Source organism: Physeter macrocephalus, chromosome 1 (assembly GCF_002837175.3).
Source record: "Physeter macrocephalus isolate SW-GA chromosome 1, ASM283717v5, whole genome shotgun sequence".
Lineage (NCBI taxonomy): Eukaryota > Metazoa > Chordata > Mammalia > Artiodactyla > Physeteridae > Physeter > Physeter macrocephalus.
The window spans coordinates 94,514,432-94,537,561 of record NC_041214.2 but is presented as its reverse complement, the minus strand read 5'-3'; the positions used below and the strand labels follow the sequence as shown (position 1 = coordinate 94,537,561).

Genomic DNA, 23,130 nt, shown 5'->3' with positions numbered 1-23,130 from the left:
TAGTGCCTATGTTCTGGTGGATGAGGCTGGATCTTGTCTTTCTGGTGGGCAGGTCCACGTCTGGTGGTGTGTTTTGGGATGTTGGTATCCTTATTATGATTTTAGGCAGCCTCTCTGCTAATGGATGGGGCTGTAGTCCTGTCTTGCTATTTGTTGGGCATAGGGTGTCCAGCACTGTACGTTGCTGGTCATTGAGTGAAGCTGGGTCTTGGTGTTGAGATGGAGATCTCTGGGAGATTTTCGCCGTTTGATATTGCGTGGAGCTGCGAGGTCTCTTGTTGGACCAGTGTCTTGAAGTTGGTTCTCCCACCTCAGAGACTAAGCCCTGACTCCTGGCTGGGGCACCAAGAGCCTTTAATCCACACGGCTCAGAATAAAATGGAGAAAAAATAGAACGGAAAGAAAGAAAGGAAGGAAGGAAGATAGGAAGGAAGGGAGGAAGAAAGGAAGGAAGAAAGGAGGGAAGAAAGGAAGGAAGAAAGAGAAGATAAAGCAGGATGAAATAAAGTTATTAAAATAAAAAATAATTATTAAGAAGAAAAATTTTATTTAAAACAAAATGGGGGCTTCCCTGGTGGTGCAGTGGTTGAGAGTCCGCCTGCCGATGCAGGGGACGCGGGTTCGTGCCCCGGTCCGGGAAGATCCCACATGCCGCGGAGCGGCTGGGCCTGTGAGCCATGGTGGTTGAGCCTGCGCGTCTGGAGCCTGTGCTCTGCAACGGGAGAGGCCACAACAGTGAGAGGCCCGCGTATCCCCCCCAAAAAATAAATAAATAAAAAAGGTTCGGTCAGAACCCTAGGACAAATGGTGAAAGCAAAGCTACACAGACAGAATCTCACACAGCAAGACACATATACACACTCACAAAAAGAGAAAAAGGGGAAAATAATAAATCTTGCTCCCAAAGTCCACCTCCTCAATTTGGGATGATTCATTGTCTATTCAGGTATTCCACAGATGCAGGGCACTTCAAGTTGATTGTGGAGCTTTAATCCGCTGCTTCTGAGACTGCTGGGAGAGACCTCCCCCTCTCCTCTTTGTTCGCACAGCTCCTGGGGTTCAGCTTTGGCCTTGGCCCCGCCTCTGCACGTAGGTCGTCCGACGGCGTCTGCTCTTTGCTCAGACAGGACGGGGTTAAAGGAGCAGCTGATTCGGGGGCTCTGGGTCAGGCCGGGGGGGAGAGAGGGGCACAGATGCGGGGCGAGCCCGTGGAGGCAGAGGCCGGCGTGACATTGCAGCAGCCCGAGGCGTGCCGCGCATTCTCCCGGGGAAGCTGTCCCTGGATCCCAGGACCCTGGCAGTGGCGGGCTGCACACGCTCCCAGGAGCGGAGGTGTGGAGAGTGACCTGTGCTCGCACACAGGCCTCTTGGTGGCAGCAGCAGCAGCTCTAGCATCCCATGCCCGTCTCTGGTGTCTGCGCTGACAGCCGTGGCTCGCGCCTTTTTCTGGAGCTCCTTTACACGGTGCGCTTAATCCCCTCTCCTCTCTCACCAGGAAACAAAGAGGCAAGAAAAAGTCTCGTCTCTTCGGCAGCTCCATGCCCGTCTCTGGAGCTCCTTTAAACAGCGCGCTTAAATCCCTCTCCTTGCGCGCCAGGAAGCAAAGAGGGAAGAAAAGATCTCTTGCCTCTTCGGCAGCTCCAGACTTTTCCCGGACTCCCTCTCGGCTAGCCGTGGTGCACTAACATCTTCAGGCTGTGTTCACGCAGCCAACCCTAGACTTCTCCCTGGGATCCGACCAAAGCCCCAGCCTCAGCTCCCAGCCCCCGCCCGTCCCAGCGGGTGAGCAGACAAGCCTCTCGGGCTGGTGAGTGCCGTCAGCACCGATCCTCTGTGTGGGAATCTCTCCGCTTTGCCCTCCTCACCCCTGTTACTGCGCTCTTTTCTGTGGCTTTGAGGCTTCCCCCTCTGCCACCCACAGTCTCTGCCTGTGAAGGGGCTTCTAGTGTGTGGGAACATTTCCTCCTTCACAGCTCCCTCCCACTGGTGCAGGTCCCGTCCCTATTCTTTTGTCTCTGTTTATTCTTTTTTCTTTTGCCCTACCCAGGTACGTGGGGTGTTTCTTGCCTTTTGGGAGGTCTGAGGTCTTCTGCCAGCGTTCAGTGGGTGTTCTATAGGAGCAGTTCCATGTGTAGATGTATCTCTGATGTATCTGTGAGAAGGAAGGTGGTTTCCCCGTCTTAGTCTTCCGCCGCCCATTCAGTTTGTTTTTTAAATTTAATTTTTATTTTATATTAGAATATAGTTGATTTACAACGTTGTGTTAGTTTCTGGTGTACACCAAGGTGATTTAGTTATACATATACCCATTCTTTTTCACATTCTTTCCCCATATAGGTTATTACAGAATATTGAGTAGATTTCCCTGTGCTATACAATAGGTCCTTGTTGGTTAGCTATTTTACATATAGTAGTGTGTTAATCCCAAACTCCTAATTTATCCCCCCCACTCCACCATCTTTTCCCTTTGGTAACCATAACTTTGTTTTTGAAGTTTGAGTCTGTTTCTGTTTTGTAAAGAAGTTCATTTGTATCATTTTTAAAATATTCCACATATAAGGGATATCATATGGTATTTGTCTTTGTCTGACTTCAGTTAGTATGATAATGCCATGTTTCTGAATATGGCATTTTTTTATGGCTTAGTATTCCATTGTATATATGTACTACATGTTCTTTATCCATTCCTCTGTCTATGGACATTTAGGTTGCTTCAGTGTCTTCACTGTTGTAAATAGTGTTGCAGTGAACATTGGGGTGCACGTATCTTTTTGAATTGTGGTTGTCTCCAGATATATGCCCAGGAGTGGGATTGCTGGGTCATATGGTAGTTCTCTTTTTTTTTTTAGTTTTGGCTGTACCAATTTAAATTCCCACCAACAGTGTAGGAGGGTTCCCTTTTCTCCACACCCTCTCCAGCATTTATTGTTTGTAGACTTTTTGATGATGGCCATTCTGACTGGTGTGAGGTGATACTTCATTGTAGTTCTGATTTGCATTTCTCTAATAATTAGTGATGTTGAGCGTATTTTCATCTACCTTTTGGCCATCCATATGTCTTCTTTGGAGAAATGTCTATTTAGATCTTCTGCCCATTTTTTGATTGGGTTGTTTTTTTAATATTGAGCTGCATTAGCCGTTTGTATATTTTGGAGATTAATCCCTTGTCAGTTGCTTCATTTGCAAATATTTTCTCCCATTCTGTGGGTTGTCTTTTTTTTTTTATGGTTTCTTTTACTCAAAAAGCAAAAGCTTTTGAGTTTAATTATGTCCCATTTAAAATGTTTGTTTTTATTTTCATTAATCTAGGATGTGGATCCAAAAAGATATTGCTGTGATTTATGTCAAAGAGTGTTCTGCTTGTTTTCCTCCAGTTTTATAGCATCTGCTATTCAATTCTAGGTCTTTAATCCACTTTGAGTTTATTCTTGTGTATGGTGTTAGAGAATGTTCTAATTTCATTCTTTTACATGTAGCTGTCCAGTTTTCACAACACCACTTATTGAAAAGACTGTCTTTTCTCCATTGTATATCCTTGCCTCCTCTGTCATAGCTTAATTGACCATAAGTGCCTGGGTTTATCTCTGGGCTTTCTATCCTGTTCCATTGATCTATATTTCTGTTTTTGTGCCAGTACCATATTGTCTTGATTACTGTAGCTTTGTAGTATAGTCTGAAGTTGGGGAGCCTGATTCCTCCAGCTTTGTTTTTTGTTCTCAGGATTGCTTTGGCTATTCAGGGTCTTTTGTGTTTCCATACAAATTGTAAAATTTTTTGTTAGTTCTGTGAAAAATGCCATTGGTAATTTGATAGGGATTGCATTGACTTGTAGATTGCTTTGGGTAGTACAGTCATTTTCACAATATTGATTCTTCCAATCCAAGAACATGGTATAGCTCTCCATCTGTTTGTGTTTGTGTCATCTTTTTGATTTTTTTCATCAGTGTTTTATAGTTTTCTGTGTACAGGTCTTTTGCCTCCTTAGGTAGGTTTATTCCTAGGTATTTTATTGTTTTTTGTTGCAATGGTAAATGGGATTGTTTTCTTAATTTCTCTTTCTGATCATAATGGGATTGTTTCCTTAATTTCTCTTTCTGATCATTCGTTGTTAGTGTATAGGAATGCAAGAGATTTCTGTGTATTAATTTTGTATCCTGTAACTTTACCAAATTCGTTGATTAGCTCTAGTAGCTTTCTGGTGGCATCTTTAGGATTTTTTAGGTATATTATCATGTCATCTGCAAACAGTGACAGTTTTTCTTTTCCAATTTGTATTGCTTTTATTTGTTTTTTCTCTGATGGCCATGGCTAGGACCTCCAAAACTATGTTGAATAATAGTGGTGAGAGTGGACATCCTTGTCCTGTTCCTGATTTTAGAGGAAATGCTTTCAGTTTTTCACCATTGAGAATGTTTGCTGTGGGTCTGTCATATATGGCCTTTATTATGTTGAGATAGGTTCCCTCTATGCCCATTTTCTGGAGAGTTTTTATCATAAATGGTGTTCAATTTTGTCAAAAGCTTTTTCTGCATCTATTGAGATGATCATGTGGTTTTTATTCTTTAATTTGTTAATATGGTGTATCACACACTGATTGATTCGCGTAATATTGAAGAATCCTTGTTTCCCTGGGATAAATACCACTTGACCATTGTGTATGATCCTTTTAATGTGTTGTTGGATTTTGTTTCCTGCCCTCTGCTATATTTTGGAAGAGTTTGAGAAGGATAGGTGTTAGCTCTTCTCTAAATGTTTGATAGAATTCGCCTGTGAAGCCATCTGGTCCTGGACTTTTGTTTCTTGGAAGATTTTTAATTTCAATTTCATTACTTGTGATTGGTCTGTTTATATTTTCTATTTCTTCCTGGTTCAGTCTTGGAGGGTTATACCTTTCCAAGAATCTATCCATTTCTTCCAGGTTGTCCATTTTATTGGTATATAGTTGCTTCCCTTTTTCATTTCTGATGTTATTTACTTGGGCTCTTTCTCTTTTTTTCTTGATGAGTTGCATAAAGGATTTATCAATTTTGTTGATCTTTTCAAAGAAACAGCTCTTAGTTTCATTAATCTTTTCTACTTTTTTAGAAATAGGCTCTATTTTATTTATTTCTGCACGGATCTTTAAGATTTCTTTCCTTCTACTAACTTTTGTTTGTTCTTCTTTTTCTATTTGCTTTAGGTATAAGGTTAGATTCCTTGAGACTTTTCTTTCCTGAAGTAGTCTTGTATCACACTATAAACTTTCCTCTTAGAGCTGCTTTTGCTGTATCCCAGAGATTTCAGATCATTGCATTTTTTATTTCATTTGTCTCCATGTATTTTTTAAAAATTTCTTCTTTGATTTCTTCAGTGATCCCTTCAGTGATCCACTGGTTGTTTAGTGGCATATTGTTTGGCCTCCACATGTTTTTTTTGCTGTTTTTTCTTGTAGTTGGTTTCTAGTCTCATAGAGCTGTGATCAGAAAAGATGCTAGAGAAAATTTCAATTTTCTTAAATTTACTGAGACTTGTTTTGTGGCCTAGCATGTAATTTATCTCCTGGAGAACGTTCCATGTGTACTTGCAAAGAATGTGTATTCTGTTGCTTTTGGAATATGTGTTCTATATAAATATCTATTAAGTCCATCTGGTCTAGTGTGTCATTTAGGCCAGTGTTTCCTTATTAATTTTCTGTGTGGATGATCTGTCCGTTGACGTAAGTGGGGTGTTAAAGTCCCTAGTACAGTAAGTCCCCTACATACAAACGAGTTCCATTCCAAGAGCACGTTCGTAAGTCCAATTTGTTTGTAAGTCCAACAAAGTTAGCCTAGGTACCCAACTAACACAATCAGCTATATAGTACTGTGCTGTAATAGGTTTATAATACTTTTCACACAAATAATACATAAAAAACACAATATAGAAAACATTTTTTTGTGTGTGTGTGTGTGGTACGTGGGCCTCTCACTGCTGTGGCCTCTCCCGCTGCAGAGCACAGGCTCTGGACATGCAGGCTCAGTGGCCATGGCTCACGGGCCCAGCTGCTCCGCGGCATGTGGGATCCTCCCAGACCGGGGCACGAACCCGTGTCCCCTGCATCGGCAGGCGGACCCTCAACCACTGCGCCACCAGGGAAGCCCCAACATTTTTAATCTTACAGTACAGTACTTCAAAAAGTACAGTAGAACAGTACAACAGTTGGCACACGGGCATTTTCGCATCTTTGAAAGTTCGCAATTTGAAAGTTCACATATAGGGGACTTACTGTATTGGAAACCTGAATGGAGTCAAAAGAGAGAGCAAAGATTAAAATGTCTGGGTTTTCTATAAATATGTAAATTTCTAGATGAAGAGAAAACTATTTTTGCAGAATATCTGTTTGTATTTCGTTGCAGAGAAATTTCTGAATAATTTCATTCCTCAGTAGGGATTGCCTGTTTTCACTGCCTGTGACAGAAGGACCCATATTATAGGTCTTGTTGTAAAATAAATTAGTAAATTCTTTAACACACACACACACAAAGTTCCTAGTATTATGTGCTACTGTTGATTTTCTCCCTTTATGTCTGTTAATATACGTTTAAGTGTTCCTATGTTGGGTGCATATATATTTACAACTGTTCTGTTTTCTTCTTGGATTAATCCCTTGATTATTATGTAATGTCTCCTTCTTTGGCTCTCCTAGCAGTCTTTGTTTTAATGTCTATTTTATCTGATATAAGTATTGCACCCCTGCGTCCTGTTGATTTCTTTTTGCATGTAATACCTTTTTCCATCCTCTCACTTTCAGTCTGTGTGTGTCTTTAGATCTCAACTGAGTCTGTTGTAGGCAGTATATATATGGCTCTTATTTTTGTATACATTCAGTCACTGTATGTCTTTTGATTAGACATTTAAAGTAATTATGGACAGGTAGGTATTGCCATTTTTTAATTGCTTTGGGGTTGTTTTCTGTAACTCTTTTTTGTTTCTTTCTTCTTTCCTTCTCTTCCCTTGTGATTTGATGATTGTTTTCAGTGTTGTTTGGCTTCCTGTCTCTTTTTTTGTGTGTATGTATTATAGATTTTTGGTTTATGGTTACCATTAGGTTTATACATAGATGTAGACAGGTCTATCTGTATCTATATATGATTATTTTAAGTGCTTATCTCTTAATTTCAAACACATTTTAACAACTCTGCATTTTTACCCCCCTCCCTTCACAGTTACTGTTTTTGTCATCATATTTTATATCTAGTTTTGTGTATCCCTTAACGGCTTATTGTGGATTTTACTACTTTTGTCTTTTAAACTTCCTACTAGCTTTGTATGTGGTTGATTTAGTACCTTAACTATATACTTACCTTTACCAATGAGCTTTTTCTTTTCATAATTTTCATGTTTCTAGTTGTGGCCTTTTCTTTTTCACTTAGAGAAGTCCCTTTAACATTTCTTGTAAAGCTGATTTGGTGGTAATGAACTCTTTTAGCTTTTGCCTGTCTGTAAAACTTTGGATCTCTCCATCAAATCTGAATGAAAGACTTGCCAAGTACAGTATTCTTGGTTGTAGGTTTTCCCTTTCATCACTTCAGCTATATCTTGCCACTCTTTTCTGGCCTGCAGAGTTTCTGCTGAAAAGTCATCTGATAGCCTTATGGGAGTTCCCTAGTACATAACTTGTTGCTTTTTCCTTGCTACTTTTAATAATATCCCTTTATCTTTGATTTTTGCCATTTTAATTACAGAGTGTTTGGTGTGGTCCTCTTTGGGTTGATCATGTTTGGGACTCTCCATGCTTGCTAGACCTGCATGTTTGTTTCATTTCACAGGTTAGGGAAGTTTGCAGCTGTTTTGTCTTCAAATATGTTCTCCATCCCTTTCTCTGTCTTCTCCTTCTGGGACCCCTATAATGTAAATGTTAGTATGTGTGATGTTTTCCCAGAGGTCTCTTAAACTGTACTCATTTCTTTTTATTCTTTTTTTCTATTCAGCTTGAATGATTTCCACTACTCTGTCTTACAGCTTGCTGATCCATTCCTCTGTATTACTTAATCTACTGTTGATTCCTTCTAGTGTATTTTTCATTTCAGTTATTATATTTTCATCTGTTTGGTTCTTTTTATTTTCTAACTCTGTTAAGAACTTCTAACCTCTCACTCTGTTCATCCATTCTTCACTAGAGTTCCTTTGTTTGTTGCTGTTCTGCTTTATTTTTTTATTGAAGAATAGTTGATTTACAATGTTGTGTTAATTTCTGCTATACAGCAAAGTGATTCAGTTATACATATATATACATTCTCTTTTTATATTCTTTTCCATTATGGTTTATCACAGGATATTGAACATAGTTCCCTATGCTTTACAGTAGGACCTTGTTGTTTATCCATTCCATGTCTGGTGAGTGGGGCCAGATTCTGGGGAGGCTGGCTGAGGGGCCCAAAGTGTCTCAGAGCTGGTATTGGCCTGCTGATGGGTGGGGCTGGGGCCCAGCAGGTCTGGGGTTGGTGCCAGCCTACTGATGGGTTGAGCCAGGTCCCAAGGTCTCTTGCTGCAGGCCCTGGGGGTCCCAGTTCTAGTGCTTGTTCGCTCTGGTGGACAGGGCCATGTCCATGAGTGGCTGTGGGCTCAGGGTGTTTTAAGGCAACCTGCCCACTGGTGGGTGGGGCTGTGTCCCTGCCCAGCTAGTCACTTGGCCTGAGGCATTCAAGTACTGGTGCCTACAGGCTGGTGGGTGTGGGCGGTAGTGGGTCCTGAGGCTGATGAGCTAGAGCACCATTTACAAAATGGTGCTCACCAGCACCAGTGTCCTGGTGGTAGAACAAGCTCCCCAAAATGGTTACCATGAGTGTCTGTGTCCTCAGGGTGAGGTCCAGTTGCCTCCTACCACCCCAGGAAACTCACCAAGATCAGTGGGTGGGTCTGACCCAGGGTCCTTTCAAATTACTGCTTCTACCCTGGGTGCCACAGTGTATAAGATTTTGTGTGTACCTTTTAAGACTGGAGTCGCTCTATTTCCCACAGGGTCTCCTGAAAGAAAGCCCCACTAGCCTTCAAAGCCAAATATTGTGCATACTCATCTTTCCAGTGCAGGACTCCTGGCCTGTGGACCCCATGTGGGGCTCAGACCCCTCACTCCTTGGGGAGAACCTCTGCAATTCTAGTTATTTTCCTGTTTGTAGATCGCCTACCAGGGGTATGGCTCTTGACTATACCACAACTCCACCCATCCTACCCATCTTATTGCGGTTCTTTCTTTATATCTTTAGTTGTAGAGGTCTTTTCTGGTAGGTTCTGGTCTTTCTCATCAATAGTTTCTCTGTAAATAGTAATTTTGGTGTGCCCATGAGAGGAGGTGATCTCAGAGTCTTCCTAATCCACCAACTCTCATTTTTCTAAAAGTTCATGGAGGGGAATGACCTTGAAGACCTTTATACAGATGAAAATGATAGTAACTACCAAGGTTTAAATGCATACTAAGTTCCAGACAATGTACTAATAAGCAGTTTTGGAAATACCTTATTTAAATTTCTTACAACATCTATAGATGTGTTCTCGTATTTCAGTTAAGGAAATTAGTGCCTAGAGACATTATACAGTATGCAGATTGTACCATGGTCTGTGTGGCTCTAAAGTCCCCATTCTTTCAACCATACTGCTCTGAAGTGTTGTAAATTGCTATGTGATTTACCCTATATAAACTAGCTGACACCTCAATAGCATAGAATCCACAGTACTGCTTATTATGCTTTACTAGCTGTATGACTTTAGGCAAATTACCTAATCTCTCTGTGTCTCAATTGCCACATCTGAAAATGGGGATATTAATACTACTCTCTTTTAGGGTTGTGGGTGGCTTAAATGAATGAGTATATGCCAACTGCTTAAAACAGTGCCTGGGGGCTTCTCTGGTGGCGCAGTGGTTGAGAGTCTGCCTGCCGATACAGGGGACACGGGTTCATGCCCCGGTCCGGGAAGATCCCACATGCCGCGGAGAGGCTGGGCCCGTGAGCCATGGCCGCTGAGCCTGCGCGTCTGGAGCCTGTGCTCCGCAACGGGAGAGGCCCGCATACCGCAAAAAACAAAAACAAAAAAACAGTGCCTGGCACAAAGTAAGGACAAATGCTAACTGCTGTCATCATCATCATCATCACAATTACCTCTTTCCAAGGCAAATGGGATGCTTAATGTACTAAGTCTTGGTAATAAATATTCTTAGAATGTGGAACTAGGACCAACTTTTAAATACATGAGCTCAGAAACTCATCATTCAACAAGTACCCTTCATATTAGGGACCAAGGCTCAAAGAGAAGTATGAAACAAGGTCTTTACCTTTATGTCATTTACAATCTAGGTAAACAAAATGTAACTCACATGAAGTACTTCAGTGCTGAACAGGTCTGTACAAACTCAAGTGTGGTCACGGTAAATGTGGGCTGACTCAGTCAAAGGAGACTTCCTGGAGGAGCTGGGACTTGCGCTGGGCTTGCAGAAGGGCAGGATTTAGAATGCAGGCATTCCAGGTGAAGGAAGCTGCTAAGCAGTAGAATGGAGGCAAACCTGGTGGGGAGGAGCATGACTGGACTGAGCAGAGGGTGGAACACGGGGAGCAACAATAATAAGATTTGGGTTGAGTTACCCTTGGAATGTATCCTTCCAAAACAGAGAGCAGGTAATTTTTCTTTAATCCAGTCAGCCTTAAGTAAGAGAATATGTGGTTTGCAAAGTTATCATTTCTGTCACTACTCTCTTGAGAATCTTTGGGAATGATATGTTCTGACTTCCAGAGTAATAAGTCTTCTGTCCCTTTGGCACAGTGAGGAATGCACAACAGAAGCACATCCTCGCAGCCCATCAGGTCATCCACAGGTACACGGAAGACATGCTCCAGAAGCACTGTGTTGAGCAACAGCAAGCATCAGACACTGAGCTACTTGAGGGAGAAACTGAAAATGAGCAAAACAGCTAAGGTGAGTTTGATTTTTCATCTGGAAGTAGAGAGGAGGACAAGCAGCCTCATTCAGCTCTGTGCTGTACTCTAGCAATCACAATGTGGACAATGAAGCATTCCCATTTAAATTGGTGCATTTCATGCATCTATTTGACAGGCCTGAAGCAGTTACTGTCTGCTAAGGTTTCCACTACAGAGGCAAGAAAAAAGTGTCCTTCTGCTTTCTGTCTGTGATTGTGGCAGCCCAGATTGAATGGGGGAATACAGGGGAAAAAATTAGTGCATTTCATCTGGGTTATGGAATCTGCTATTGAAAGTGTTAGAGAACAGAGTTGATATGACAGCAGCTGGACTCTAGTGACCAGAAAACAGGACTCAAAATTACTTTATAGGTTCTTTTAGCATATGACTGTATGCCATCACAGATAAAGCTACAAAATGTGTCAGTGTTATTAAAAAAAAAGAAAGCTTGTTCTTAGGGGGTACCTTGTCTAACTCCACATCGCACTGTTCTAGCTATAAACATGGCATGAGGCACAGCCTGCCCAATTCTAGCCCTGATGCCCTCTGCAGTATCAACTAGGGGCCTGGTCTTAGGTGCAACTAAACATTCATACTCACAAGACTAACATAGGCCATATTTGGTATGATTTGAGTATCAGTCTACTCAGAAAGACAGATATAATACAGGACCCACAGCTTCTAGCAGGGAAGCATCAGGTGTTTCTCTTCCTGTGGGAGCTCTCACTGAATCCACACAGAAGACCACATAGCTGTTTCCTTTAGCCCCCAGGTTACAAAGGTCAGGTGCAAGGAAAAAGAGACCAGGTGCATTAGGTGGGTGCAGGAGCTGCCCTGGTTTACATGCTCCTGGACCAGTTATCTCTTGTAATAATTCCATCAGCATAGTTTCCAGGGTCCCCCCCAATGGATTTGCCCAGTTACAAAAACCAGCACACTCAGGAAACCTCAAAGTTACAGTTTCCTGTTAGGTATTAATAGCTCATTTATAATTCCTCCAAGTCAGATGCTAGTTCCAATCAGGGGTCATTTTTACCTTAAGTAGTGTTGCTTAGTATCACAGTTGACACGTACCACCTTATCACATTACTGGAAAACAGAGCTAGAGGGTCAGTTCAAAGTAAAATTCTCATGAGAAGGGGAAACGGAGTGAACCTTTTGCCTCTACCTTCTCCCTTAACCCTCCCATGGTAGAGGCACGTCATCTGCTATTTTGGCCTTGAGGGTGTGCTCTCAGGTTAGGGAAGGCACTAAGGCTTTAGTGGGAAATTTGCACCTGGCATTGAGAAGGTTTGGGTGTTGGTAGCTCTACCTCTAACTATATGATCTTATACAAATAATTTCGCTTCACTTGAGGTTTACCCATGAACATGTGACCAAGAGACCTTCTGCAGGGAAATCTATTGGGACCTTAAGTCTCAGAGAGGCACATGGAAGGAAGTTTCAGATGAGGGGGCAGTTAAGAAAGAGAGTAGAGGGAAAACTGATAATTCTTAAATACCAAACTATGGCTGTAAATTACAGCAGAAAATCCTGTTTTTCATTAATAATGAAATAACCTCTGAAATCATTGATGATATGTTATGTATTTACATATAATGTTATATACTATCTATATAATATAAATTCAAGGATCAAAGCATTTTGCCTATCTATCTTATTATTGTTAAAAATCAGCCTTAGAAATGCAATTCCTCTGTCAGGTCCCTTGGGTCTCTCCCTATCTGGTTGATGTTGGAGAGTGAGTGAAGGAAGCTGAGAGCATGCACTGGGAAGAGCTCAGGTACAAGGCATTGCTAGCTAATTCTCCAAGCAGATGAAGAATTGAGTGCCTTGGTCCTGAAACAGTGATCTGGACAGCATATCATCACAGCATTCTCTGGACATATAAACAGACCCAGCTTTCTGGTGGAAGATAGGAGATGATGAGGGCTAACTTAAGGCAATAATAAAAATTATAACAATGAGCCTAGACACACAGCTGAGACAAGATGGCGGAGTAGAAGGACATGAGCTCACCTCTTCTTATGGAAACACTGAAGTCACAATTAACTGCTGAACAACAATTGACAAAAAAACTCTGAAACTTACCAAAAAAGATACCCTACATCCAAAGACAAAGAAAAAGCCACAACAAGATGGTAGGAGGAGCATGATAAAATCAAATCCCATACATGCCAGGTGGGAGACCCACAACCTGGAAAATAATTTTACCACAGAAGTTCACCCACAGGAATGAAGGTTCTGAGCCTCATGCAGGCTCCCCAGCCTGGGGGTCTGACAATGGGAGAAGAAGCCCCCAGAGAATCTGGCTTTGAAGACCATCAGGGTTTGATCACAGAAATTCCACGGGACTGGGGGAAACAAACTCCACTCTTGGAGGGTGCACACAGCATTTCGTGTGCACCATGAACCAGGGAGAAAAGTAGTAACCTCATAAGAGACTGGGTAGTCTTACCTGCTAGTATTGGAGGGTCTCCTGTGGAGGCGTGCACCTGTGGCTCACTGCAAGGACAAGAACACTGGCGGCAATAGTTCTGGGGAGTGAGTACTCATTGGCATGAGCCCTCCTGAAGGCCACTGTTTTCTCACCAAGACCTGGCCCCACCAAACAGCCTGTAGGGTCCAGTGCTGGGACACCTCAGGCCAAACAACCAACAGGGCAGGAACACAGGCCCACCCATCAGCAGACAGGCTGCTTAAAGTCTTCCTGAGTGCACAGCTGCCTGATAAACACACCCCTTGACATGGCCCTGCCCATCAGAGGGACAAGAGCCAGCTCCACCCACCACTGGGCAGAAACCAGTCCCTCCCACCAAGAAACCTACACAAGCCTCTTAGCCTCATCCACCAGGGGGAAGGTAGTAGAAGCAAGAAGAACTACAACCCTGCAGCCTGCAGAACAGAAACTGCAATTACAGAAAGTCAGACAAAATGAGACAGTAGGGGAATGTGTCCCATTCCTCTACTGGGACAAGGAACAAGATAAACTCCAGAAGAACAACTAAGTGAAGGGGAGATAAGCAGTCTACCTGAAAAAGAATTCAGAGTAATGATAGTACAGAAAACGAATGGAGGCACAGATTGAAAACATACAAGAAATGTTTAACAAAGAGCTAGAAGCTTTCAAACAGATGAACAATACAATAACTGAAATGAAAGATACATGAGAAGGAATCAATAACAGAATAACTGAGGCAGAGGAACAGATAAGTGAGCTGGAAGACAGAATGGTGGAAATCACTGCTGTGGAACAGAATAAAGAAAAAAGAATGAGAAGAAATGAGGACAGTATAAGAGCCCTCTGGGACAACGTTAAACATACCAACACTTGCTTTATAGGGGTCCCAGAAAGAGAAGAGAAAGGACCTGAGAAAATATTTGAAGAGATAATAGCTGAAAACTTCCCTAACATGGGAAAGGAAACAGTCACCCAAGTCCAGGAAGTGCAGAGAGTCCCAGGCAGAATAAACCCAAGAAGGGATACACCAAGACACACAGTGATGAAATTGACCAAAATTAAAGACAAAGAAAAAATCTTAAAAGCAACAAACAACATACAAGGAAATTCCCATAAGGTTATCAGCTGATTTCTCAGCAGAAACTCTGCAGGCCAGAGAGTCACATGATATATTTAAAGTGATGAAAAGGAAGAACCAATAACCAAGAATAAGCTACCCAGGCAAGGCTCTCAGATTCGATGGAGAAATTAAAAGCTCTACAGACAAGCAAAAGCTAAGAGAATTCAGTACCACCAGAGCAGCTTTGCAACAAATGCTGAAGGAAATTTTCTAGGTGGAAAAGAAAAGGCCACAATTAGAAACAAGAAAATTATGAATGGAAAAACTCACCAGTAAAGGCAAACATATGGTAAAGGTAGGAAATCATCTACACACAAATAAGATGTCAAAACCAGCAATCGTGAGAAAAGGAGAGCACAAATGCAGGCTATTGGAAATGCATTTGAAATTAAAACACAAGCAATTCAAAACAATTTTGTTTATATATAGACAGCTATATCAAAACCTCATGGGAACGGCAAACCAAAAATCTACAATAGATAAACACACAAAAAAGAAAAGAAATACAAACACAACACTAAAGTCAGTCATCAAATCACAAGAGAAGGAAACAAAAGAGGAAGGGAATAAAAAAGACCTACAAAAACAAATCCAAAACAATTAACAAAATGGCAATAAGAAAATACATATCAATATTTACCTTAAAAATAAATGGAGGGGGCTTCCCTGGTGGCGCAGTGGTTGGCAGTCCGCCTGCTGGTGTGGGGGATACAGGTTCGTGCCCCGGTCCGGGAGGATCCCTCATGCCGCAGAGCGGCTGGGCCCATGGGCCATGGCCGCTGGGCCTGCGCATCCGGAGCCTGTGCTCCGCGACGGGAGAGGCCACAACAGTGAGAGGCCCGCGTACCACAAAAAAAAAAAATAATAATAATAATAAATAAATAAATGGAGTATATGCCACAACCAAAAGACACAGACTGACTGAATGGATACAAAAACAAGACCCATATATATGCTGTCTACAAAAGACCCATTTCAGATTTAGGGACACATACAGACTGAAAGTGAGGGAATGGAAAAAGGGATTCCATGTAAATGGAAATCAAAAGAAAGCTGGAGTAGCAATATTCATATCAAACAAAATAGGCTTTAAAATCAAGACCATTACAAGAGATAAAGGACACTACATAATGATCAAGGGATTAATCCAAGAAGAAGATACAACAATTGTAAATGTGTATGGACCGGGCTTCCCTGGTGGCGCAGTGGTTGCGCGTCCGCCTGCCGATGCAGGGGAACCGAGTTCGCGCCCTTGTCTGGGAGGATCCCATATGCCGCGGAGCGGCTGGGCCCGTGAGCCATGGCCGCTGAGCCTGTGCGTCCGGGGCCTGTGCTCCGCGACGGGAGAGACCGCAGCAGAGGGAGGCCCGCATACCACAAAAAAAAAAAAAAAAAAATGTGTATGGACCCAACATAGGAGCACCTCAATATATAATGCAAATAATAGCCATTAAAGGAGAAATCCCCCACATAATAATAGTGGGGGACTTTAACACCCCACTTTAATCAATGTACAGATCATCCAGAAAGAAAATCAATAAGGAACCACAGGCCTTAAATGACACATTAGACCAGGTGGACTTAATTGATATTTATAGAGCATGCCATTCAAAAGCAGCAGAATACACATTCTTCTCAAGTGCACATTTTTCTCCAGGATTGATCACATGCTGGGCCACAAAGTGAGCCTCAGTAAATTTAAAAAAACTGAAATCATATCAAGCATCTTTTCTGACCACAACACTATGGGATTAGAAATCAACTACAAGGAAAAAAAAACTATAAAAAACACAAACACATGGAGGCTAAACAGTATGCAATTAAACAACCAATGGATCACTGAAGAAATCAAAGAGGAAATAAAAAATACCTAGAGACAAATGAAAACAAAAGCACAACAATCCAAAACCTATGAAACACTTCAATCCAGAGAGGGCAGCTTTTTTTTACAGCACAGATAGAGGATGTCTCCCAGGAGAGTAAAATATCAGTCCTCCTCTCTGGAATGGAATTTACTCTCTTGTACTCCACAGCAAAGATAAGTTTCTCTCTCTCTCTCTCTCTGTCTCATATGAACACGAATCCAGCAGCCCTATATAATGTTTGTCTTTCCCACCGTGGAGTTCCTTATCCATACTGTACCCCAAAACATATGCATGTGCCATCTAGCCCTCACCAAATCACCGTTGTAAGAACTGATTTCTCACAAGGTTTTCTGTGAGTAGTAAGTGGTCCTTGTCTCTGACTCCAAGAATCTTCTGTACACACACATGTATGCACATACATTAAAAAAAACCTATGGGATGCAGCAAAATCAGTTCTAAGAGGGAATTTTATAGCAATACAATCATACCTCAAGAAACAAGAAAAATCTCAAATAAACAACCTAACATGCAACTAGAGAAAAAAGAACAAACAAAACCCAAAGTTAGTAGAAAGAGCAAAATTATAAAGATCAGAGCAGAAATAAATGAAATAGAAATGAAGAAAACAATAGAAAAGATCAATGAAACTAAAAGCTGGTTCTTTGAAATGATAAACAAAATTGATAAACCTTTAGCCAGATTCATCAAGAAAAAGAGGGAGAGGGCTCAAATCAATAAAATTAGAAATGAAAAAGGAGGAGTTACAATGGACACCACAGAAATACACAAGAACATAAGCGACTACTACAGGCAACTATATGCCAATAAAATGGACAACCTAGTAGAAATGGACGAATTCTTAGAAAGGTACAATCTCTCAAGACTGAACCAAGAAGAAATAGAAAATATGAACAGGCCAATCACAAGTACTGAAATTGAAACTGTGATTTAAAAACTCTTGAAAAGAAATAGAAAATATGAACAGGCCAATCACAAGTACTGAAATTGAAACTGTGATTTAAAAACTTACAACAAACAAAAGTCCAGGACTAGATGGCAGATCACAGGTGAATTCTATCAAACATTTAGAGAAGAGCTAACACCTATCCTTCTCAAACTCTTCCAAAGTGTAGCAGAGGGAGGAAGACTCCCAAACTCATTCTATGAGGCCAACATCAACCTAATAATACCAAAGCCAAACAAAGATAACACCAAAAAAAAAAAAAAAAAAAAAAGAAAGAAGAAAGAAAATAAATTTACAGGCCAATATCACAGATGAACATAGATGCAAAAATCCTCAACAAATTACTAGCAGACAGAATCCAACAACACATTAAAAGGATCATACACCATGATCAAGTGGTATTTATCCAGGGATCAAGGATCCTTTAATATTTGCAAATCAATCAATGTGATACACCATATTAAGAAACTGAAGAATAAAAACCATATGATCGTCTCAATAGATGCAGAAAAAGCTTCTGACAAACTTCAACACCCATTTATGATAAAAACTCCCCAGAAAGTGAGCATAGAGGAACCTACCTCAACAGAATAAAGGCCATGTAAGACAAATCTACAGGTAACATCATACTCACAAACTGAAAAGCTGAAAGCATATTCTCTAAGATGAGGAACAAGACAAGGATGTCTACTCTCACCACTTTTATTCAACATAGTTTTGGAAGTCCTAGCCACGGCAATCAGAGAAGAAAAAGAAATAACGGGAATCCAAATTGGAGAAGAAAAACTGTCACTCTTTGCAGATGACATGATACTATACATAGAAGCTCTTTTATGATGCTACCAGAAGGGACTTCTCTGGTGGTGCAGTGGTTAAGAATCTGCCTGCCAATGCAGGGGACATGGGTTTGATCCTTGGTCCAGGAAGATCCCACATGCCACGGAACAACTAAGCCCATGTGCCACAACTACTGAGCCTGCACTCTTGAGCCCGCAAGCCACAACTACTAAGTCCGCGCGCCACAACTACTAAAGCCCGTGTGCCTAGAGTCCGTGCTCCACAACAAGAGAAGCCACCGTGATGAGAAACCCACGCACCGCAATGAAGAGGAGCCCCACTCGCTGCAACTAGAGAAAACCTGTGCACAGCAATGAAGACCCAACACAGCCAAAAATAAATAAATAAATACATTTATATATTAAAAAAAAGATGCTACCAGAAAACTATATATTAAAAAAAAAAGATGCTACCAGAAAACTACCAGAGCTCATCAGTTAATTTGGTAAAGTTGCAGGATACAAAATAAATACACAGAAATCTGTTGCATTTCTATACACTAAATAAATACACAGAAATCTGTTGCATTTCTATACACTAATAACAAAAGAGTCCGTGCTCCACAACAAGAGAAGCCACCGTGATGAGAAACCCACGCACCGCAATGAAGAGGAGCCCCACTCGCTGCAACTAGAGAAAACCTGTGCACAGCAATGAAGACCCAACACAGCCAAAAATAAATAAATAAATACATTTATATATTAAAAAAAAGATGCTACCAGAAAACTATATATTAAAAAAAAAGATGCTACCAGAAAACTACCAGAGCTCATCAGTTAATTTGGTAAAGTTGCAGGATACAAAATAAATACACAGAAATCTGTTGCATTTCTATACACTAAATAAATACACAGAAATCTGTTGCATTTCTATACACTAATAACAAAAGATCAGAAAGAGAAATTAAAGAAACAATCCCATTTACCATCACATCAAAAAGAGTAAAATACCTAGGAATAAACCTACCTACGGAGGCAAAAGACCTGTACACTCTGAAAATTACAAGGCAATCTACAGATTCAATACAATCCCTAACAAATTACCAATGGCATTTTTCACAGGACTAGAATAAAACATTTTAAAATTTGCATGTTAACAGAAAAGACCCCAAATAGCCAAAGCAATCCTAAGAAAAATGAAGCTGGAGGAATCAGGCTCCCAAACTTCAGATTATACTACAAAGCTACAGTCATCAAGATAGTATGGTACTGGCACAAAAACAGAAATATAAATCAATGGAACAGGATAGAAAGCCCAGAAATAAATGCACCTATGGTCAATTAATCTACAATAAAGGAGGCAAGAGTTTACAATGGAGAAAAGACAGCCTCTTCAATAAGTGGTGCTGGGAAAACTGGACTGCATGTAGAAGAATGAAATTAGAATACTCCCTAACACCATACACAAAAATAAACTCAAAATGTATTAAAGACCTAAATGTAAGACCAGATACTATAAAACTCTTAGAGGAAAACGTAGGCAGAACACTCTGACGTAAATCGCAGCAATACCTTTTTTCAACCCATCTCCAGAGTAATGGAAATAAAAACAAAAATAAACAAATGGGACCTAATTAAACTCAAAGGCTTTTGCACAGCAAAAGAAACCATAAACAAAATGAAAATACAACCCACAGACCGGGGGAAGATATTTGCAAATGATGCGACCGACAAGGGATTAGTTTCCAAAATTTACAAACAGCTCATGCAGCTCAATATCAAAAACAAACAACCCAATAAAAAAATGGGCAGAAGACCTAAGGAGACATTTCTCCAAAGAAAACATACAGATGGCCAAGAGGCACATGAAAATATGTTCAACAATGCTAATAATTAGAGAGATGCAAATCAAAACTACAATGATATATCACCTCACACCAATCACAAAAGCCATCATCAAAAAATCTGCAAAAAATAAATGCTGGAGAGGGTGTGGAGAAAAGGGAACCCTCCTACACTGTTGGTGGGAATGTAAACTGGTGTAGCCACTATAGAAAACAGTATGGAGGTTCCTTAAAAAACTAAAAATAGAATTACCATATGATCCAGCAATCCCACTCCTGGGCATATATCTGCAGAAAACCATGCTCCAAAAGGATACATACATCCCAGTGTTCATTGCAGCACTGTTTACAATAGCCAAGACATGGAAGCAAGCTAAATGTCCATTGACAGACGAATGCATAAAGAAAATATGGTTCATATATACAAGGGAATACTACTCAGCCATAAAAAGAACGAAATAATGCCATTTACAGCAACATGGATGGACCTGGAGATTATCATACTAAGTGAGGTCAGTCAGATAGAGATAGACAAATATCATATGACATCGCTTATAGGTGGAATTTAAAAAAAGATGATACAGGGGCTTCCCTGGTGGCGCAGTGGTTGCGCGTCCGCCTGCCGATGCAGGGGAACCGGGTTCGCGCCCCGGTCTGGGGGGATCCCGCATGCCGCGGAGCGGCTGGGCCCGTGGGCCATGGCCGCTGGGCCTGCGCGTCCGGAGCCTGTGCTCCGCGATGGGAGAGGCCGCGGTGGGGGGAGGCCCGCATACCACCAAAAAAAAAAAAAAAAAAAAAGATGATACAAATGAACTTATTTACAAAACAGAGACTCACAGAGTTAGAGAACGAACTTATGGTTACCAGTGGGGAACAGTGCGGGGGAGTTTGGGATTGACATGTACACACTCCTATATTTAAAATAGATAGCCAACAAGGATCTACTGTATAGCACAGGGAACTCAGCTCAATACTCTGTAATAATGTAAATGGGAAAAGAATTTGAAAACAAATAGATACATGTATATGTATAACTCAGTCACTTTGCTGTACACCTGAAACTAACACAACATTGTTCATCAACTATACTCCAATATAAATTAAAAATAAATCATCTTTAATGTTGGGGTAGTCATTTTTCTTACATGCAAATTAAATAAGATTAATAATTTACATAGTTTGAATTGAATACATCTGCATTTACTTCTGAGTACATAACACCTGTTCTGTGACATCTACGTGTTCTTTGAAATCAAGCCATAAGAGTTTAAAAATGATTCTTTCTTTTATACTTAGGTTTTTTTTTTTTTGTTTTGTTTTTTTTTTATTTATTTTTGGCTGCATTGGGTCTTTGTTGCTGTGTGTGAGCTTTCTCTAGTTGTGGCAAGTGGGGGCTACTCTTTGTTACAGTGCATGGGCTTCTCACTGCGGTCGTTTCTCTTGTTGTGGAGCACGGGCTCTAGGCATGTGGGCTTCAGTAGTTGTGGCACGTGGGCTCAGTAGTTTTGGCTCACGGGCTCCAGAGTGCAGGCTCAGTAGGTGTGGCGCACAGGCTTGGCTGTGGGATCTTAATGTGGGATCTTCCTGGACCAGGGCTTGAACCCGTGTCCCCTGCATTGGCAGGCGGATTCTTAACCACTGCACCACCAGGGAAGCCCTACACTTAGGTTTTAATGAAATGTATTTTACTTTCACTATGTAAAGCATGTTGTGGTTATAAAATACAGTTTCATAAAAAACCTAGTTTCCAGGCTAGCTACAGACACTCAGCAAGGAATGTTAACAAATAAATTAATACAGTATCTTCTTAATACTTTATTAAATGGTTGGAACATGATGCTTAGTTGCCCCCATAGTATATATCGCTTCCTCTTCCTTCTCTCAGAGGGAAGGACAGCTGTGAGGTTATTTAATAATATTTAGTGAGAGCGTCAGTAGGCATAGACTACTGATTAAAAACAAAATATTTAAATCAGCTTAAACACAATAGAGGTAATAAAATAGTGAGGCATTTCTGGGGGAAATTTTACGAGTAGAAAAATCTACTGAGTCTGGCATTTGGAGCCATTTTTTTCCTTAGGGAATATGCAAATTCTAGTAAATGTGGCTGAAAAGCTGAGCAATACTTTCACAAGCTTTGCAAAACTAGAGGGACAAAAACTGTGGAGTCAAGGTTGAGTCCCTAGTAAACCTCCTCCATTTGGGCTGCGACTCCATAAGGTTATGCCCTAGTAGAAAGTGTTCACTGGAAGTAAATCACCCCTCGAATACACTACAGTTTAGCTTCTAATCATCTGAATGATCCAAAAAACCCTCAGTCCCATAAAACAAATTTAAAAGATCCTTGATTCCTGTTGCCTCAAGGAAATTGTCAGGGACAACACTTAAATTCCCTTTGGAGAAAGTTGGCATGATCCTAGACCTCAATTTATTTTCACAGTTCTTCATGAACAAGTTCCAGAACACAACAAGGATATCCAGTATATGAGAGACATGACAATTTGAACAAGCAGCAGAAAGTACAGAAAATAGAAACAGACCTAAAGAGATCTAAGCTATTGGAATTATTAGACACAGATTTTAGAATAACTATGCTTACTGCTATGTACTTCTAGCCTCCAGAATTGTGAGAAAATACATTTTTGTTGTTTAAGCCACCAAGTCTATGGTATTTTGTTATGGCAGCCCAATCTAAGATTTTGGTACCAAGAGTGAAGAGCTGCTGTAACAAATACCTAAATGTGTGGAAGCAACTTTGGAACTAGATAATGTGTAGAGGTGGGAAGAGTTATGAGATGCATGCTGGGAATATGGGTGTTAAGGGCAATTCTGACAAGGTCTCAGATGGAAATGTGGAATGTGTTATTGGAAACTGGAGGAAAGGCAATCCATATTATAAAGTGGCAAAGAACTTGGCTGAACTTTGTTCTAGTGTTCTGTGGAATGTAGAACTTCTGAGCAATGAAAGTGGATATTTAGCTGAGAAGACTTCTAAGCAAAGTGTTGAAGGAGCAGCTTGGTTCCTCATGACTGCTTTTATAGGAAAATATGAAAGGAGAGAGATGAATTGAAGAAGGAATTGTTAAGCAAAACAAACAAGAACTGTAGATTTGGAAAATTCTCAGCCTATCCATATTTCAAAAAATAAGAAAATCCATTCTAAAAAAGAACA

The 23,130-nt window shown here is 40.9% G+C and overlaps 1 protein-coding gene and 1 non-coding gene across 10 annotated transcripts in view; both read left to right on the top strand.

The window, feature by feature from the left end:
• Positions 1-23,130, top strand: part of CFAP91 (cilia and flagella associated protein 91) — a 153,659-nt gene that overhangs the window by 120,401 nt on the left and 10,128 nt on the right. For all 9 annotated transcript variants that reach the window (XR_008617499.1, XM_024120311.3, XM_024120310.3 and 6 more), the window contains one exon: positions 10,774-10,926. Coding sequence is in view for 8 of the 9 variants with exons in the window: in XM_024120311.3 (XP_023976079.1) it covers positions 10,774-10,925 (152 nt within the window). In the remaining variant the exon portion in view is untranslated. The remainder of the gene's footprint in view (positions 1-10,773; positions 10,927-23,130) is intronic.
• Positions 11,048-11,176, top strand: LOC112064036 (small nucleolar RNA SNORA31). Its single transcript, XR_002891329.1, has one exon. It is a non-coding gene; the product is annotated as a small nucleolar RNA SNORA31 (small nucleolar RNA).